The sequence below is a fragment of the Corythoichthys intestinalis genome, chromosome 19 (assembly GCF_030265065.1).
Source record: "Corythoichthys intestinalis isolate RoL2023-P3 chromosome 19, ASM3026506v1, whole genome shotgun sequence".
Lineage (NCBI taxonomy): Eukaryota > Metazoa > Chordata > Actinopteri > Syngnathiformes > Syngnathidae > Corythoichthys > Corythoichthys intestinalis.
The window spans coordinates 34720431-34741913 of record NC_080413.1 but is presented as its reverse complement, the minus strand read 5'-3'; the positions used below and the strand labels follow the sequence as shown (position 1 = coordinate 34741913).

The window sequence follows — 21483 nt, the reverse complement described above, 5'->3', positions numbered from 1 at the left end:
ACGAGACTTATATAGGCCATCCAAGTGTGTCCAGCTAACAGGGACAGTGAGGCATACTGAGCGAGGGGATTTCTCTGCTGTCACTGTCTGTTATTGCCAACGAGGCGGCAGGCTTTTGACCCACAAGGCTGGCACGCGAGGTCCTGTGGGTCCACGATCCACTTGAGTTTATTAATCTTGAGGCTGAGTGAGGGATTTTGTGTGTGTTTACGTGCATGTGTGTCTGGCAGTATCCATTAGAAATATTTGGAGGGTAACTTTGACAAAAGGAGGTCAAAAAGTTTGGGTGGTGGTCAGTTTTCGGAATGTAACAGTAACAAAATGTGCAAGTATGTACTATAAGAATCTTTGAGCATATATTGTACATATATGCACTCATGTGTTTCATTGTATTGGTCGTTCGACTGATATAAATTCATATTCATTTGTCAGCGTGAGTGTGTGCTTGCGTATGCGTGTGTGACTTATATCCCCCCAGCAGTGGCTTATCCATTTAATCTTTCAGAATCATCCTGGATTTGTGCATTTAGCATGTTTGTCACTGTGGACATCAATCAGGGCACAACCTGATGCTTATCAAAGTGGATAAATAATTCATTGTGTGTGGAGGCTTTGTTGAAGTCAACACAGTGTGATGATGCCACCTGTGAAAAGTTGGTAAAAATCAGGAGAATAAGCATAATATAGGATAAGAATTCATATTTCACGAGGTGTTTTATGCTCCTGAATGAAGAATTCATATTTCACGAGGTGTTTTATGCTCCTGATTGAAATGGACCGCATGGATGTGTGTGGAAGCGGTCGTTTTATATACTGTATTCAATTTTTGAATCCCGCGCCATGAAAATAAGTTACTTCCGGCTCCAGTCTCGGGTTTAGGATGAATGCGAATGTGACGTCACCCGGGGAAAAAAATTAAATCATTATCATTTTATACAAAACTCCAAGAATGGGCCTGACAAAAGTATTGGCACCCTCAGCCTAATAGTTGGTAGCACAACCTTAAGACAAAATAGCTGCGAACAACCGCTTCCGGAATCCATCAATAAGTTTCTTACAATGCTCTGCTGAAATTTTAGACCATTCTTCTTTGGCCAACTGCTCCAGGTCTCTGAGATTTGAAGGGTGCCTTCTCCAACTGCCATTTTCAGATCTCTTCACAGGTTATCTATGGGATTCAGGTGTGGACTCATTGCTGGCCACTTTAAAAGTTTTCAGTGCTTTCTCTCAAACAATTTTCTAGTGCTTTTTGAAGTGTGTTTTTGGTCCATTTCCTGCTGGAAGACCCATTACCTCTGAGGGAGACCCAGCTTTCTCACACTGGGCCCTACATTATGCTGTCAAATTTGTTGGTAGTCTTTAGACTTCATAATGCCATGCACACGGTCAAGGAGTCCAGTGCCAGAGGTAGCAAAGCAACCCCAAAACATCAGGGAACCTCCACCATGTTTGACTGTGGGGACCGTGTTCTTTTCTCGTTTTTTTTTTTTTTCCCTGTAAACTCTATGTTGATGCCTTTCCCCTAAAAGTTCTACTTTTGTCTCATCTTACCAGAGAACATGGTTCCAAAACGTTTTTGGCTTTCTCAGGTAGGTTTTGGCAATATCCAGCCTGGCTTTTTTATGTTTGTGGGTCAGAAGTGGGGTCTTCCTGGGTATCCAACCATAGAGTCCCTTTTCATTCAGACACCAACGGATAGTAGGGGTTGACACTGTTGTCCCGCGGACTGCAGGACAGCTTGAACTTGTTTGGATGTTAGTCGAGGTTCTTTATCCACCATCCGCACAATCTTTCGTTGAAATCTCTCGTCAATTTTTCTTTTCCGTCCACATCTAAGGAGGTTAGCCACAGTGCCATGGGCTTTACACTTATTGATGACACTGCGCACGGTAGACACAGGAACATTCAGGTCTTTGGAGATGGACTTGTAGCCTTGAGATTTCCTATGCTTCCTCACAATTTTGCTTTTCAAGTCCTCAGACAGTTCTTTGGTCTTCTTTCTTTTCTCCATGCTCAATGTGGTACATACAAGGACAGAGGTTGAGTCAACTTTAATCCATTTTAACTGGCGGCAACTGTGATTTAGTTATAGCCACTACCTGTTATGTGCCACAGGGAAGTAACAGGTGCTGGTAATTACACAAATTAGAGAAGCATCACATGATTTGTCAAAGGGTGCCAATACTAGTGTCCGGCCCATTTTTGGAGTTTTGTGTAAAATGATTTGTACTCAAGTAAAGTAGATACATTTAAGTACAGTAACAAAGTACTTTTACTTCGTTGCATTCCACCACTGCCTGCAAAAATAGATAATGTGATTTGACTTTGTTTCTCTGATTTAAACAGAGATTAATAACTGTTTCCCCCTTTCTTTAAATGTAAGAATAAAGATTTTTAAAGTTAAAAGAGAGAAAATAGTCACCTTTCCAATTTTTAATTAAAAAAACAACAATAAATCATTTTTTGTTTTTGCCAAATTTTATGTTTTCGTCAATCAAAAGAAAATACTGTATTTTTACCCCCCCCCCCCTTTTTTTTTTATAAGCAACAAAAATAAGCCAAACATTTCCTATGAAGCTAAAAAAAAAGAAGAGGATTTTGGCCATTTTGAGATCAACAATCTCTCTAAATAATGCTTGACCCAAACTCACTTGTGTTCAAAAAATGGGAAGACGAATTCCAATATCTTGACAATGATCCCGGATCCGACGACGACCACCCACATAATCAGGAAGAAGGCTGGAATTGACTCGGAGCAGAAATATCTTAGTCGCTCCCTAAAATCTTCCGCCCAGTGACACATGGCCTATGGATAGTATGGGTTAACACTTGCCACGTTTACATGGAGCCAAATATTCCAATTACAATCGGAATATTTGTTCAAACCGAATAAATGTGTTCCATATAAACACCTCATTCAGAATGAACAGGCCCAAACCGAATGGAATTTCATTCCGATTCACAGGGGTGGAATATTCCTTTTCCCAAACCGATTAGAAGTAAAATTATATCATGTAAACAGGGAAGCGGAATGGTGTCTGGTTGCGTTCTTTCTGCGCATGCTCCGTACTGACGAGGTGACGTCACTCGGTGACGTAAGTAACGTCACTTGCAACATGGCTTCCAAGCACACGCACAGCGCACCCACACAACTTTTTAAATGAACGGCGTATCATTCTGAAGTTTTGTTTCCACTCGAAAAGTTAAAACAGCAGCTGATCTGACGATCGATCTCCATGTTTTGCAACGTGACGCTTTGTTTTGATTAATCTGCGCATGTCAGACGGCAGTTGTCAAACGTCCTTTCGGAATAAAGGCAGTCACATGTAAACGCTGGATCGGAATAGATGAAGTGACATGTAAACAGCTGATGTGAAATTTCCATTCGGAATGATTTGAATCGGTATGAATAAAAGTCAGCATGTAAACGTGGCGACTGTTGTACCCTCGGACTGCAGGACAGCTTGAACTTGTTTGGATGATAGTCGAGGTTCTTTATCCACCATCCGCACAATCTTTCGTTGAAATCTCTCGTTATTTTTTTCTTTTCCGGTCACATCTAGGGAGGTTAGCCACAGTGTCTTGGGCTTTACACTTATTGATGACACTGCGCACGGTAGACACAGGAACATTCAGGTCTTTAGAGATGGATTTCTAGCCTTGAGATTACCGATGCTTCCTCACAATTTTGCTTCTCAAGTCCACAGACAGCTCTTTGGTCTTCTTTCTTTTCCCCATGCTCAATGTGGTACATACAAGGACGGCGGCAAGCGTGATTTAGTTATTGCCACCACCTGTTATGTGCCACAGGTAAGTAACAGGTGCTGTTAATTACACAAATTAGAGGAGCATCACATGATTTTTCAAAGGGTGCCAATACGTTTGTCCGGCCCATTTTGGGAGTTTTGTGTAAAGTTATAATGATTTAATCTTTTTTTTTCCATTCTCTTATGTGTTTTTTTCATTGCAAGCAGAATAGATAAAGATATTACTACCAAAGTGTTTGTAATTGCAATCATTTTCTGGGAGAAATTGAGCATTATCTGACAGAATTGCAGGGGTGCCAATACTTTTGGCCAGCGGGATCATATCACTTTCAGGCGATAACATCGGCTTCAGCCCTCCTGTTTGGAATTAAAAAATTCCTTACTTATAGTGCGCCAGTCCAGACAGAGTACATACTGTTTTGTCCAGAATTTTTGTACCTGCTGTGCTTAAACTCAGTGAACTTGTTTCGTCGGTCAGGGAGGATAGCACTGGGTCCATGTGACCTGAATGTGGACACTGACAGGAACAACTTTTGAAGACTGAGGAGAACATATCATATAAAAATGAATTTATTTATCCAAGTTATTGTAATAGGCGAACACGATTGCAGTGGATTTTGGACATATGTTATCTAACAGAAGGACATTTCTTTTACAGCAATGATGAGAACATAAATTCTAATATATGTGGCGGAAAACACTCAGGTGACTTGAAGTTCCACCCCCATTTGGGCAAACTTTCAAAATTGTTCGATATGCATGTGTGATACATCATTGGAAAGCTTAAAATCTAAATTTTCTGGGGGAATTCAAATTTTGAACAGGAGGGCATTTTTTAAAAAATGGTTTTTAAACAGCAAAACCTTATCTGGAGGTGAGAACACGCGAGAGCAGAATTACAGACGCCACGATTTTAACGAGATATTATTGCGTACTTACCTTGTTTCGATCCAAAAACTCCATGTAGTATGTATCACTGAGTGTTAAGACACAGCTGTTAATGGCCACAGCTGAATTTTTGGGGGATTTTATGGGGGAAACATGATAATATAACAAGGGACGCGATGCAGAAATCGCAGACATCAAAGAGTGGTCGAGATTTTCTTTTTCATATATTTACAGTTTTAAACCTTTTTTTGTTGTTGTTGCATTTTTCTTTGTTTGGATCGATTTATCATCTAACATATCAGAGAAAATTTGACAGCAAGAAAAAATACAATTAAATGATAGTTATGAGGTAGATATCCGTGACTTTTATACAGACGCCATTTTTTTCTTTGTGACATAATTTGTTTAAAAGTTTAAAATACGTGAGTGAATAATTTTTTAAAGTGTTTTTTTTTCTTTTTTAAACAAAATATGAGACATCAAATAATGATTCTAAGCTAAAAACAACAGACATTTTGAATAATAAATATAATTAATTACCTTCGTTTTATGACTGGGTTGAAACAAAAGCGTTTACGCGACGTCTGTAAACGGGGGTTTTCAGGGTAAAACGGTAAAACGGACAAATTAAAAATAGTTCGGGGGCTTAATACAACATGAATCTGCTATGGCAGCATCTAGACATGTTGTTCTATCAAGCACAACAGTTGTTTTGCCTTAAAATACAGCAGTTTCTTTTAAAGAGGAGTGCAATAGCAAAAAATGCTTTTTCAGTCTTGTCTGTGATTTCCGCCCTATAATGATTTTATTTTAAATAATCAATGACTAAGTTAGATGAATTCATAAAATGTATCCCCTTCATAAATTGAATATATAGACAAAGATAACAAATCAATTTGTTTACCTTTTTCTAGGTGTGGACATTCTAAAACTGGTTGCAGCTCAGGTGGGGCCCCAATGGATTGACATTTATCATTCGCTGGCCAGCGCCACTGAGCGAGAGGTTGCCGCCTTTTCCAGCGGCTATTCGTCAGATCATGAGCGGGCATACGCTGCTTTGCAGCACTGGACCATCCGAGACAGTGACGCCAATCTGGCCAAACTGATAAATGCCTTGCACCGACAGCGCCGTATTGACATAGTGGAGAAAATCAGACTGGTCATGGAGGACAACCCGCAGGTAAGAGGATATCAAGGTTAAACAGAGGACAGACAGCCTTTATATTTATTTTTTTTTTTTACTCTTTAATTAAAGAAAAAATGCTTGATGACATTTTTCAAGGTCAAAGCTCAGCAGTTAAAGGTCTTACTCTGCATTCATTGACTTTCTGTCTGTCAGTGCAAACAATTTAATCTTTCGTCGCTGTTTAATTATCAGTGGATGATCTTCCACCTCAGCGTTCTCTAGGTTTCTTTTATGATTTAAGCTTGATTTCTATGACACGGAACATATGGTTGATCAAGGAAGGGATGCTGACACATCATATATCAGAAAACAGAGTTTATAAAAAAAAAAAAAAAAAAACATCTTCGAAATTAGACTAGGCATCAAAAATTCAAACTAAATAATACCTAACACAATTTGTTAATATGTCCTGTAAAATTGTTAGTACCTCTAACACACACACATCTCTTTTGCCCCATTGTTGCTTCATTTCCAGCCAAAATATGCACATTTAATACATACAAATAAACGGAATTCCAATTTTGGCTAGAGCATAAATTGTTTCTGGCTTTGGTTTAGTTAGTAGATTCCAAGTTTTCTTTTCCTTTGTAGTTCCTCACCCTCCTGCTGCTGGATTAGTTTTACGTCTAAGTTTTTGTGCTGATCTCATAATCGCCAGCAATTAACGACAACAATAAAAATCCCCATTAGCCTGCAATAAAACTGAATTAGCCTTTATAATGTAGTAAAACAGCAGTGTGCCTTGGTCTACATGAAGCACTTTGTATAAACATGACCCAAACGGACCCAATTCACTCAAAATATTCATACTGAATAATTCTGGATAAAAGAATTCTGAAATGAATTGCTGTCAGTATTCAGTGACGGCAGGCACGAAACTGCAAAAGAAGCTTGGCTTGAGTATTGAATGGATGAATGAATTTATTGTTATTGTCGTCATCATCAGTATCATTTTTTTTTTTTTTACCCATATGTCTTTCCAAGACATGGCCGTTGGTTTGGTGTAGGTCTCATTGTAGAATATTATGTCCAATGAGCTAAGTGTCCAGTCAAGGAGCTTCATCTCACAGCAGGTTACACACAGCGCGTACGTTGCAATAGCAGGTCAGTAATCTAATTTGGCTGGAGGGCAAATCTTCAGAGCATGCAATGTTATGTCTTAGTCTCTGTCCCTGACATTTAATCATCCTTGTTTGCCTTTTTTGTTGTGGGAACAATTTGTTGCGAATGTGTGTGTGCAGTGCAGCTATGTCTCATTTTGGTTCATGTAACGATTTAGTATAGTTTCTTTGTACATCTTTTTGAAGTAACTCAATGATTTTATACTCGTAAGCGCTGCATCACATGTATTCCATAGGCGAGCCCCAATGTTCGTAATCGAGAAAGATTTTAATGTTGTCCTAGTTGCCCGATATGAAAACAATCTGGTTCCTCTTAGGTCGTAGTTAGATTCCCTTAGTTGGAATAGAGCTTGTAGGTTAGGCGGGAGACTGTTTGCGTGGGCCTTGTACATCATTTAAGCAGTTTTTAAGTTAATCAAGTCATAAAATTTTAATAGCTTAATAGCGTATTGACCTACAATACATGTTATTGGCAATAGAGTAATGACCAAAGTAGGGGTGGGAATCTCTGGGTACCTCACGATACGATGCAATTTGCGATACAAGACTCACGATAACGATGATCTCAACAATATCCGATACATGGGCCAGGAAATCATTCTAGCATATTCGACAAAACAACTAATAAACAGAAAAACAAGCTATTTTCATCCTTCTTCTGTAAATCGGAATGAGTTTATTACTCGTAGATGTCCAATCAGTTTGAAGTGGGAGGGATTGAAGTCATCCTCCGAGTTCATGGTCGTTAGTGCCAACCAATGCCAGGTGCAATGATTTAATTTTGAGGCATTTTACATTTCATTGAGCTTGATCTCACAGAATTGCAGGGGTGCCAATACTTTTGGCCAGCACTGTATGATATGATAATAATCGTCGTCTCGCCCGCCCGAGCGGTATGATCTCTCCTTTCAAGTTCGGGTCCTATGGTCCTTGAGGGTTCTGCGCAGGATCTTGCTTTCCCTAGGATTGCGCTTTTCTGAACGGAGACGTCGGACGTTGTTCCTGGTATCTATTGGAGCTATGCACCCAGCTTGGGGGTTACTACCCCTAGTGTCCCGATCACTACTGGCACCACTGTTGCCTTCACTCCCCGCATTTTCTCCAACTCTTCCTTCAACCCCTAATATTTCTCCAGCTTTTTGTGTTCTTTTTTTTCCGTGATGTTGCTATCGCTCGGGATTGCTACATCTATCACTACTGCTGTCTTCTGATGTTTATCCACCACCACTATGTCAGGCTGGTTGGCCATCACCAGTTTGTCTGTCTGGATCTGGAAGTCCCACAGGATCTTGGCTCGGTTGTTCTTGACCACCTTTTTGAGGTGTCACCCACCTTGACTCCGGGGTTTCCAGTCCGTACTCGGCACAGATGTTCCTGTACACTATGCCTGCTACCTGGTTATGTCGTTCCATGTATACCTTGCCTGCCAGATTCTTACACCCTGCTGTGATGTGCTGGACTGTCTCAGGGGCCTCTTTGCATAGCCTGCACCTGGGGTCCTGTCTGGTGTGATAGACATCAGCCTTTATTGATCTTGTGTTTAGGGCCTGTTCTTGTACTGCCTTGATCAGTGCCTCCGTGGTGTCTTTCAGTCCGGCCTTTTCTAGCCACTGGTATGTTTTTACCATGTCAGCTACCTTCTCAATTTGTCGGTGGTACATACCATGCAGGGGCTTGTCCTTTCATGATAGCCCCTCAGGGTCCTCCTCCTTACCGGGATTCTGTTGTCTGAGGCATTCACTGAGCAGGTCATCACTGGGGGCCATTTTCATGATGTACTCTTGGAGGGATGTAGTTTCCTCCTGGATAGTGGCTCTGATGCTCACTAGTCCTTGGCCTCCCTCTTTCTGCTTTGTGTAGAGCCTCAGGATGCTGGACTGGACTAAAACTGTCCGGCATTGTAAGGAGCTTCCTTGTCTTGATGTCGGTAGCCTGCATCTCTTCCAGTGGCCATATATGCTGTATATACAAAAAATGTTGTTTTTTGTAATTATGCTTTGGGTGAAAAAGTGAAAAAAAAAAAAATCTTACATGTATCTTTCCTATGCTAAATCTGAATAAATACATTGAACACACACAGAAAAAAAACAAAAAACAAAAACTGGGTCGCGCCTCTTTGCGGTTTTTCACTTTTCGTGGCGGGTTCAGGTCCCCATTTTCCACGAAAAATGAGGGCTCACTGTAAAACACAAGCACATCCAAAAATTTGAGTAAAGTAAGAAACCCACCGTTTTCAAAGAATCTGGGTGGGAGAGAAACACATTTGGCGGCTTGATCAACTTTGGGCTACTTTTGACAAAATTTGGCGGTTTTGTTTCATTAGCGGTTGAACTCTTATAGGTAGGGGTGCACGATATCCATTTTTTGAAACCGATACGATATCGATAACTTTCTGCTCCTCAAAGCCGATATCGATAACCGATAATAAATATATAATTTTTTAAATGTATATTCACCGGAGTTTTTGAACACCAGGAGGTTTAAAAAAAGTAATAATGGTGGATTCAACATTGATTTGCCTTTGACCTCACCAGAATTTACATAATGACATGAACATTATTATAATGAACAAAACAAAGACAAGAAGTCTTGACTTAAAGTGCCAATATTTAATTTTTCAAATAAATATAATTTGAGTCAATCACAATCAATTAGTCAATATAATTGAAGATGTTTTTCCTGAAGAATGAGCACTGAACTAAAACATAAACACAACAGGTATTGTGCTTTGTCATCAGATAAACATATTTGGAGCTACAGGAGACTGTTGTGGTCTTGGTCCATGAAAAAACTTTCTTAACCAGGGAGACAGGTTAGGACAACAAGCCTATCAATAACCAATAGGCCTCTCAATAACTTACTAACTTATAACACTATAAAATTCAAACATTATATAGTAAGGTTTATCACTCATTCCTCATAAAAAAATATGGTAGAACAAAAAGGATTAATGGCTTGCCTTATAATAATCAATATGAACGGCAGTGAGTGAACCTATATTCAAATAAGTATGAGGTTTCTTCTCTGCATAGTATAAAATCCTACCAAGCATGCTGACAGGACTAACATTACACGACAACTATTATATGTATGTATAGCATAGCACACTAGCTTGAGCTACTAGCCTTAAGCATTGGCTGGCTTCTATAACGCAACAACTTATGAAGTTCTGTACATATGACCCTTCACCACTGAAGTAAACATATATTGCACGTCCATATGTTATAGTAAACATGAATACTTACAGACATATATTTCCGAGGCGGAAACGTAAGTAACAGAAAGCATTCACGATTGTCAATGCTACCGCTAGACACAGCACTGTGTAATGTGAATGAGTCTGTGGGCCAAATTATAGATGCAGCGAATTATTCTGACCGGCAGGTGGCAGCAATGTCCCGCAAATGGTCAACTGATTTCAAGCTAGCCAGCACAGTACATATTATCGGTCCTATTAATAATGTTATTAGAGTTATTGTGATGACGTCATAATTCCTATTATCGGACCGATAATTATCGGACCAATAATTATCGTGCACCAGTACTTATAGGTACACCTTGAAGTTCAGTTATGTTGCTTACAACAGCAGCATCTTCACTCCACTACTGAACTAGCATTTCAGCGCCTCATCATGCATGAGCTATTAACTGCGTGTTATTTCTGCTTCTGTTAAATGCGGTGACATTTTGGGGGATTTTGTACCATATTATAGTGGTTTTCCAATCGTTTCCCTGTGAAAGCTTCTGCTTCTGACACAGATCATAATATAAATACTTTCCTAGACTACACTTCTCAATGGGCTCTAGAAAATATTGTCAAAGTTGTTCTTCTACAGTGATTTCTATTGGCAAGCGTGTATTTTTTAACTTTTAATCATGGATAAATATTTGGTTCATTATTAATTAATGTGTTCATAAATATAAAATGATACCGCTTGTTTTAATTCTTCCAAAAAGCACTACATCTCCCATGATTCTTACTGGCTAAAAAGCAATTATTACACCACACTCTGATCTGTCTCTCGGCAAGGGAAACGTCTGTCATTTTGTTTTAGTCATCATAAGCAATCTTTTAAGATGTGCTTGGTTTGCTGTTTCATCATTTAAAATGATACTTCAGTACTTTAAGGTGAATACAACTTTCCAACAGAGTTTATGCAACTCAGAATATTAGATTACGTTATTTATCCTGTTTGAAACCTCTACCTTCCTGTCCCTTGAAGTTGTCTATCACTTTGGGTAACGCGTCAAATGTTCCACTTTCCTCTGTTTCTGAGTTGATATGTCATTGTGTTTTGTTCTCATTCTCGATACAATGGACACTCTTATATGACACAGAATTAATTACTTGGTCAGAGCTGTGCAGCACAGTATTGCAGTCATCAATGAATGGAGGAGAACACAAGGAAATTAGTGCTTACATTTCTGGTACCACCTCCAGGCTGGGAAAACAATCCCTTCTCTCATCAGCCAACCTCTAAACCAGTCCTTACTGGTTGGAACTGAATGTTCATTACTGCTCCAGAGAGACGGAGAGGAGAAGGGAGGGGCTTGCACAGATTGAAGGACAAGAGACAGAGTACACAAGAGTAATCAAGTACACATGATTGTTGTACCAGTGCACATACTTATAATACAAGTAAACATAAGCATACGTGTTTGTAGGACACATGCACTCAAGTACACATGTTCATAGTACATGTACACGCAATTACAGATGCTTGTAGTACAAGTACACATACTTGTAGTATACACGTTTTTCTCGAACAGGTATACGCAAATACACTTATTTCTAGCACAAGTACACGCTAGTACACATACTTTTAGTATACACGTACTTCTCGTTCAGGTACACGCAAGTACACGTACTTCTAGCACAAGTACACACAAGCACACGTACTTATAGTCCAAGTACATGCTAGCACATGTACTTAAAGTACAAGTGCATGCAAGTACACGTGTGTGTAGTACAAATATGCGCAAGTACACATACGTATAGTACAGTACAAGTACACATACTTCTAGCACAAGTACACGCAAGTAAACACAACCACACGCACAAATAGTACAAGCACATGCAAGCACACGTGTTTGTAATACAAATACGCGGAAGTACACATACTAATAGTACAAGTAGTGCACGTGATTGTAGTACAAGTGCACATGAGCACACGTGTTTGTAGTGCGGGTATACACAGTACACATATTTATAGTACAAGTACACGCAACTGCACGTGTTTGTAATACAAGTGCACACAAGCACACATACTTATAGTACAAGTACATGCAAGTACACATGTTTGTAGTACAAATTCACGCAAGTACACATACTTATAGTACAAGTACATGCAAGTGCACATGTTTGTAGTAAAAGTGTACACGAGCACACGTGTTTGTAGTACAAGTGCACACAAGCCCGTGTTTGTAGTACAAGTACACAAAGGTACACATGCTTGTAGTACTAATACACATACTTTTAGTATACATGTACTTCTCGTACAGGTACACGCAAGTACACGTTCTTCTAGCACAAGTACACATAAGTACACGTACTTATAGTACAATTGCATGCAAGTACACGTGTTTGTAGTACAAATACACACAAGTGCACACAAGCACACGTGTTTGTAGTACAAATACGCGCAAGTACACATACTTATAGCACAAGTACACATACTTTTAGTATACACTTACTTCTCGTACAGGTACACGCATGTACACATACTTCTAGCTCAAGTTCACACAAGCACACGTACATAAAGTACAAGTACATGCAAGTACATGTGTTACTAGTACAAATATGTTTCAAGTACATGAGAATATAGTACAAGTAGACGCAAGTACACCAGTTTGTAGTACACGTGCACACAAGTACACAGGCTTGTAGTACTAGTACACATACTTTTAGTATGCACATACTTATAGCACAAGTACACACAAGTAAACATACTTGTAGTACTAGTACACATATTTTTAGTATACACGGACTTCTCGGACAGGTACATACAGGTACACGTACTTCTAGCACAAGTACACGCAAGTACACATACTTATAGTACAAGTACACACAAGTACACATGATTGTAGTATTAGTACAGGAGATGCATTACATGGAAGTCATAAATGTAACAGCAGTAACAGCTTTAAGAAATACAGTAGATATACAGTTTCCGTATTATCAGCACTTACATCTATATCTAAATCAATCTTACAGTATGTTCTAATAAGAGGTTGTAGAAAGATGATTTAGTTCAAACATACACTACCGGATTGTACATAATGAAAAATCCCATATGATACACTACGGTTCAAAAGTTTGGGGTCAAAGCAACCCCAAACTTTTGAACGACAGTGTAACTGTAATATTGACTGTACCTACACTAAATTCAGAAGTGATGATATATGATAGGAATGACAAATCTATCTTCCCAGTCAAGCTCTGGTCACATTGCATTTTCAATTTTCCCTATTAACACTCATGAAAACATTTCTGTGCAAATACCAACTTAACTTGGAAAACCTTGTCTGTTTTTTCTTGTGTATTTCCCAGTTTGATATAAACCAGCTGATGACGTCTGTGAATGTAAGCCAAAGCCTAAGTCCCATTCACAAGCCTCAAGAATCTCCCATCAGCATTGGCGGCACTGCAACAGGTGTGGAGCAGTCGCCAGTGGATCGTACCAAAGGTTTTTTCCACGATGAGTCAGAACCACTGCTTCGTTGCGATTCCACCTCCAGCAAAGACTCCGCTCTTAGCAGGAACGGTTCATTTATCACTAAAGGTGAGTTGGGTACTAATGTTGTTGCTATAGATCAACACCTGATTAGTGGTGGTGCTTCATTGAAAGACAGCCCATGCTAGAAACCTCGTGTCTGGCCCTCAAGTACAATGGTACCTCTACATACGAAGTTAATTCATTCCAGGACCTTTTTTGTAAGGGGCAGTTTACATGGCGACTCTGCAACACGAAGACGCAATGACTATGTTGCGGAGTGACCTCGCGTGCATATGGTGTCGGCGAAGACGGAAGGCGAAGACGAAAAATTCTGAATCCTGCCCCCAAAGTGGAAGAATTCATTTGTGGGGGAATGAGGGGGCTTGCTCCACATGCATATCAAAGGCTCCCGCGGCACGACACCGCGCCGATAACGTCAGCACTCGTACACGTCACATTGGGCGTGCGCAGCGGTGCTACTAAATATTAAAAACAGCAAATATGGCGGAATGTCGGCTTTAATTAACTGTTTAAATAATATTTTTAAATTAAATATGTTGAATGTTTCCATTTTTGTGCGTTTTTGAACAAAAGAAAAATGCAGTAGCTTAGAGTGGGCGGACACATTTTTTTCCGGGCTGAGGAACTTGGTGGGGTCAAAGTGCATCATTTGCTGTCGCCTTGTAAATCTGCACTGCCCCTTAGGGCCTGGCATGAATACTACATGGTTTTCATGCGGAATTGCGACATTATTCGAATGGAGACGGGCCCATTAAAATGCGAACATGAAATTTTTCGTCTTCTCGGAGAGTCACCATGTAAACGGCCCCTAAGTCGAAATGGTTGTATGTTGAGCAGGATTTTCCCATAGGAATACATTATAATTCCATTAATTCGTTCCACAGCCCAAAAAACTACACTTAATCCTTAATATATACTGCTGGTACTGTTACAAATGGCAATTACACATAGCAAAACAAATAAATCATAAATAGAAATCGGAAAATATAATAATAATAATTCCTGTAATAATGTAATGAATCGGGCTCTAATGTGGCGGACGTTTTTTGCTGTACTTGAACGCATTGCGGGGCTGACTTGTCAGAGACAGGGATCGGTGAGCTTGAGAGTTTCACTTTCAATGTTTTCTTGAGAACACCGTCAATTGCGGTAGACAGTAGGCATTTTGTGTTGAATAAGTTGTGAAATAAAAGATAAAAACATGGTGAAGCTGGCGATTTCTTTGGCGATGTTACCACAATAATAATTGTCGGCTTAACTTATAAAGACTGGCGAACGGTGGTCGGAGGAGGACCGTGGAGATGTATTGTTGAGCCAGTTCACGGATGCGCACCCCACGCTCAGATTTTATTAAAATTTGCATCTTCTTCTAAAAGGTAAGCGTCACCTTTTTCTTTGTTTCACCACCTCTACCAACCTTTTTGAAACCTGTGTTGATTTCTAACACAAGAAATTCCGCCGTGCGTTCGTCTGCGGTGCTGTCATGTCGTCGTATTTCGAGCATGTCGTCGCATGTAGAAACAAATGGCGAGTAAAATTTTACCTCGGATGTCGAAAAGATCGTGTGTCGAAGCAATCGTATGTCGAGGTACCACTGTATATGCTTATAAAGTCTAAAAAAATTTAAAAAGTACTTAAAGTACTTATACTTTTGAACGTGACGCATATGTTTTGATTTACACACATACGGGATGGTACAAACGACAAAGAGTTATTTGTTGTATCTGCAACAGGGGCGTTATGGGGGGGGGGGGGGGGGCAGGGGTGGCGGTGCCCACCCACGGACACGCTCAGCCCACCCAAAGAAAACTGGATGTAGTACTAACGGCAGTCTGGGCACCACATATGGTATCCCATTCATATAGTACTGATGTGTTTTAAGTAGGGCTGTCAAAATTATCGCGTTAACGGGCGGTAATTAATTTTTTAAATTAATCACGTTAAAATATTTGACGCAATTAACGCACTTGCCCAGCTTAGACAGATTTAAATGACAGAAGAGTGAAAGGCCCACTTGTTAATTGTGTTTTGCGGAGTTTTGCTGCCCTCTGCTGGCGCTTGGGTGCGACTGATTTTATAGGCTTCAGCACCCAGGAGCATTGTGTAAGTAATTATTGACATCAACAATGGCGGGCTACTAGTTTATTTTTTGATTGAAAATTTTACAAATGTTATTAAAACGAAAACATTAAGAGGGGTTTTAATATAAAATTTCTATAACTTGTACTAACATTTTTCTTTTAAGAACTACTAAGTCTTTCTATCCATGGATCGCTTTAACAGAATGTTAATATTGTTAATGTCATCTTGTTGATTTATTGTTATAATAAACAAATACAGTCCTTATGTCCCGCTTGTGAATACATATATCCATCTTGTGTCTTATCTTTCCATTCCAACAATAATTTACAGAAAAATATGGCATATTATATAGATGGTTTGAATTGCAATTAATTGTGATTAATTGCGATTAATTAATTTTTAAGTTGTAATTAACTCGATTAAAAATTTTAATCGTTTGACAACCCTAGTTTTAACCTAAGTTTTAACCTTAACGGTGTTACCTCCTCTTTCACCTTTTAAAAAAAAAAAAAAAATGGTTTTTTTCCTAGGGGGCGCTACACACATTTACACTTTTTTTTTTTTTTTAATATACTTTTTACATTTTATCAAAGTTTTCACCAGTGTTCACCTGGCTGTTGAGCTGGTGAGTTTTGAAGCATTCTGAGGGGGTTAAAGTAGGGCTCTAAGCGTCGGCGGGACAAAGAATGACTGCTAGGGGGCGCTACATAGTGTATTTGGAATTTGTCTTTACACGGTATCAAAGATTGCGCCTGTGTTGACCTGCCTGCCGATTTTGGTGCATTTTGAAGCATTCTAAGGGGGTCAGATTGAGCTCAAAGGGTCTGCGGAACAAAGAATAACTATAATAATAATAATGAAACCGAGGAACAACAATAGGTTACTTAAAAAAAAACATTGTCACCTGCATGTAGTCAAATAAAATCAATTAACTTTTATTTGTTTAGACCAAATCACAACAACAGTTATGTCAAGAAGAAAATAAAATGTGTTTTAAGGTGCAAGTAGCCCTACGCTAGATTTTGACCTACTTGAGCATTGTAGTTTTTTTTTTTTTTTTTCTTCTCCCCCAGGTAAGACTAATGCCCACCCATACCTGGCATTCTGGTAACACCACTGATCTGCAATATAGACATTGAAACATTTTTTGCTGTTTATGACTTTAGGCATAATTTAATTTAATAGTTCAGAGCTGCTATGACGCAGTTGAGCTGGTGTGGCTTTTGACAACGTTTCCATTTCTTCCAATGGCCCTTTTCGAAAATGAATTGCCCACTTTTAGTCTTGATGGATTTATTTGCCAGTAGCTTTTGTCAACGATAGCAACATTTGTGTGGTGGTTAGCATGTCTCTGGCTTCCTCCCTGATTTAAAAATATACATAATTCTGTTCATACATGATGCTTGTTTGTCTGTACGTTCCCTGTGATTGACTGTCAACCAGTCCAGAATACACTTCTCATATAAATTCAGATTGATGATAGTGAATAATGACAGGCCGAAAGAAAATGCGGATAAATGATTGAAATTTGATTGCCCTCTCTTGGTTGTTGTGGGTATTGTATATTTTTACCATTTCAAACAATATTGTTTCATTTTGGGCTTTATTTCTCAATGTTATAATTATGAACTGTGGGGAAAATAAACGAACGTTCTTTGGTAATGAATGAATGAATTAAAAAAATAATGAATGAAGGAATGAACTAAGATTATGCTGAATGATTAACTCTTTATTATTTTCCCCCAATATTCTTTTTTTTTTTTTTTTTTTTCCTTACCTGCTGTGAGGGTTTAATCAAGTGGATGTCTTCATTGCATGAATTGCTTTATATCATAGAACTATATTTATACTATTTGATTTACTGTAGGTTATTTGCCATTTAAATGTTTACTGGCGTTCGTCTGTGGAGCCCTTGGGGCATAGGCGGAGTTTGACTTTTGGGGCAGGGGGGGGCACAAAATGTTGATGACCCCGAAACACAGTGTCTGCAATCAAATTAACTTACAAGAATATTTATAATAATAAGTTGACAATGAGTGTTTTTGGTTTCCCATTATTCTTGAGGGGAATTCTAAATAAGGCTGCTTAGGCAATACTTTTCGCCATGATCGTCATCCGTTGAATATGGTACGCCCGCCGGTGTCGTGCCAATGTAGTTAACCCAGTCAAAAATTGTATCCCCTGGGCAGAGCCATGTGGTGGTAGATTTGTGTCTTTATTATTCAATCAAAAAAAGTTGCTTCAATTAATTAAAAAAATGCTTTTATGTTGAATGCAAAAATACATTTTAAACTAAAAAACAAAAAATGCATGCGAAAGCTAGTTTTCTTTGATTTTTTTTTTCTTTTTGATTGAAGTAATGTTGATTTGTCTTTGGGCCACATTTTGGATAGGACATTTTTGTCATTATTCAATCAAAAAATAAGCTGCTTCAAAAAAATATGTATTTTGAAAAAGAAAAATTGCTTCAATCAAAAAAAAAGAAAAATTTCAATGATGGTAAAAGTTTTTGAATGCGAAAGAATATTTGAGATTAAAAATTTTGCATTTGAACACTTAATTTTTAATCGAAAAACTTTTCTTTGATTGAAGCAATCCTTTTTGTGTTTGGGCCATATTGTGGGTAGGACATTTGTGTCTAAATCATTTAATGCCAGAAAAGGTTGCTTCAATCCCCAAAAAAATATTTATATATTTTCAATCAAAGAAAAAAAATCATTTGAATTTTTTTTAATCTATATGCAAAGCAAATGGACGTCTAAGTTGCTAGTCACATGATCTGTTTGAAAAATGATTTTGACCCGTTGTAAAAAAAAAAAAAAAAAAAAAAAAAAAAAGTGTTCATTTCATTCTTGTTGCAGTTTTATTTCGTTACAACTTTTATACATATAGGAAAGTCAATTACATGCAATGACACCTTTCGGCCACCGGGGGGGGGCTGCCCCCCTTAAAATATCCGCTTTTGATTATTTAGGTCAATATAAATAAATTGACAAAACTTAGATACTGCATTAAAAATCAATTACTACTATTATTTCACACCCCAATGTTGAACATTCCCAATATACCGATATGCAGTACCCAGACTGAAATACTGTAAATGTCTGAGAACATATTACCTAGTGAGACGCATGTGATAATGCCAGGATTATTGTTAAATAGGAGTCTTATTTGAAATTATCCTTCGTTAGCACCCTGCGAGGAGGTTGAAATGTTGCAATCGACTTTATATTGGACATGAGTACACAATATTGAGGGAGAAATGCACACATGTACTTACTCGATTAAAATACAACTTCATCTGTTATAATAATAGGGCTCTGAAGGCCCCCAGACGGCACCATTGTATGCAGTAGATGGTTTTGAAAACCTTTTAAGTTTGGGTCCATGGGGAAAATATATAGTTAGGCCTTGAGTTTCAGATAAAAACTCTGCTTGCTAATCCTGCTGGTTTCCTAGTAAATGCATTGGCCACAAGAGGGTAGTGTTGATTTAAAAGGCAGGTTGCTGCAGTTAAACCTGTACACTATACACACTCAAATTTCAACGTTTTTGTTAAATACCTTAAATAATATTAGAGTGAGAAGTCCTCATGTTATTCTGAATTTGTCATCCCAACAGAGAAGAAAGACACAGTGCTCCGGCAAGTACGCCTTGACCCTTGCGACCTTCAGCCTATTTTTGACGACATGCTGCACATCCTGAACCCGGAGGAGCTGCACGTTATCGAGGAGATCCCTGCTGCTGAAGACAAGCTGGACCAGCTTTTTGAGATTGCCGGAGTTAAAAGTCAGGAGGCCAGTCAGACGCTTTTAGACTCGGTGTACAGCCACCTCCCTGATCTTTTGTAGGCCAAGTAGAAGACAGAGTTAAAGTCATCAAATGTCACCCAGTCGATCAGATTGCGTACGAGTTGGATCTGACAAAGTGATCCCGCTTAAGTTTAAATCTGTCCAATAATGACTTTGTTTCATGCTTTTTTCACTGGGTTCGATCTTTATTCCTTTTAATGTTTGTTCTTTGTTGTTCATGCTGAACCATATAACAGGGTCAAAGTCAATACTTGGTGTAATCCCTACAAAATGTATTGGAAAGACTCAGAGTTTTATAATGTAGCAAACCTCAATACAGCAGATATGGCTCCAAAACATGTTGCCAAACAACTCCGATACTACAGTTTTTCCCAATTGCTAAAACACATTTCACAAAACTTCCCTCCTTTTTGCCCACATTTTAAACTTATTTTCTAAAGCTAGTTGAACAAAACCTCACCCTGTCTGTTCAAAACTCAAATTTTCACACCAAAACAGCTGCTTAAAGCCTGCAAATGGTTAGACATCGTCACAGGCGACAGCATATGTAACAGCTGAAAACACAATCATAAGAGTGTGAGAATGTTTTCTTTTCCACAACTGTCAGAGTGCAGTTTCAGAAACCGTACAGTATCGCTTCTTAGAATATTTTACTGTAGCTTGGGCATTCATAGATTTGCGGGTTTTATATGAACAATAGGTAAATCCACATAATACAGGATGTACACTACTGTGCTATATCACAACCAAACGAGGATGCAATACACGTGTACAGTATGTAGATGAAAGGCATTACTGTCAAGATCAACTAAATTCAAGCTCCATTCCACACAACAGTATTCATTGAAAACAATGCTAAGGGTGTGATGATTTTTTATTTATTTTATGTAAGAAAGTGCGCATGTGCACACATGGACTAGCAGACGCACACACGCCTACTAACATGCATGCACGTACGCGTAGTCACAAACAGGCGTACACACGCACGTAAACACGCGCATGCACGCACACAAACAACTACGCACATTACAGAATCAGAATTCCCTTTATTGTCATTTCATAATTATTTGCTGATTGAAATTGTAGCTTCTCGCTAGTGTATCACAGTGTAGCAAAAAAGTGAGTACACCCCTTGCATTTCTGCAGATATTTAAATATATCTTTTTCATGGGACAACACTTACAAAATGACACTTTGACACAATGAAAAGTAGTCTGTGTGTATAATAGAGTTGATTTATTTTCCCCTCAAAATAACTCAAAATATAGCCATTAAAGCGGAAATGTGAAGTAAGGTTGGCCAACCATGTTCAATATCAATGGCTAAACAGTTATAAGCATATTTTCGTTATGTTTTTTTTAACGCAACCCTTCCAGATTCTTTGTTTAACCCATAGGAATACTACATAGTATTTCGTTTAAAAAAAAAAAAACGACTTTAAAAAATTATTCACTCGCATATTTTAAACTTTTAAACAAATTATGTCACAATGAAAAAAATGGTGTCTGTAAAAAAGTCACGGATAACTACCTCATAACTATCGCTTAGTTGTATTTTTATTGTTACTGTCGCATTTTCTCCGATATGTTAGATGATAAAAATCGATCCAAACAAAGAAAAATGAAAAAAAAAAAACATTTAAAAGGGTAAATATATGAAAAAGAAAATCTCGACCACTCCATAATGTCTGCGATTTCTGCACCGACACCCTTGTTATATTACCATGTTTCACTCATAAAATCCCCCAAAAATCCAGTTGTGGCCATTCACAGCTGTGTCTTGACACTCGGTGATAGATGCTACATGGAGTTTTTGGATCAAAAAGAGGTGAGTGTTCGAGAATATCTCGTTAAAATCATGGCGTCTTTAATTATGCTCTGGCGTGCTCTC

At 38.5% G+C, this 21483-nt stretch overlaps 1 protein-coding gene across 1 annotated transcript in view; it reads left to right on the top strand.

The window, feature by feature from the left end:
* Positions 1-21028, top strand: part of tnfrsf21 (tumor necrosis factor receptor superfamily, member 21) — an 84587-nt gene extending 63559 nt beyond the window's left edge. Inside the window, exons 4-6 of the mRNA XM_057822496.1 lie at positions 5570-5835; positions 13513-13744; positions 19403-21028. Of these exons, the coding sequence (XP_057678479.1) occupies positions 5570-5835; positions 13513-13744; positions 19403-19632 (728 nt within the window). The 3' untranslated portion in view covers positions 19633-21028. The remainder of the gene's footprint in view (positions 1-5569; positions 5836-13512; positions 13745-19402) is intronic.
* Positions 21029-21483: the final 455 nt, after the last annotated feature.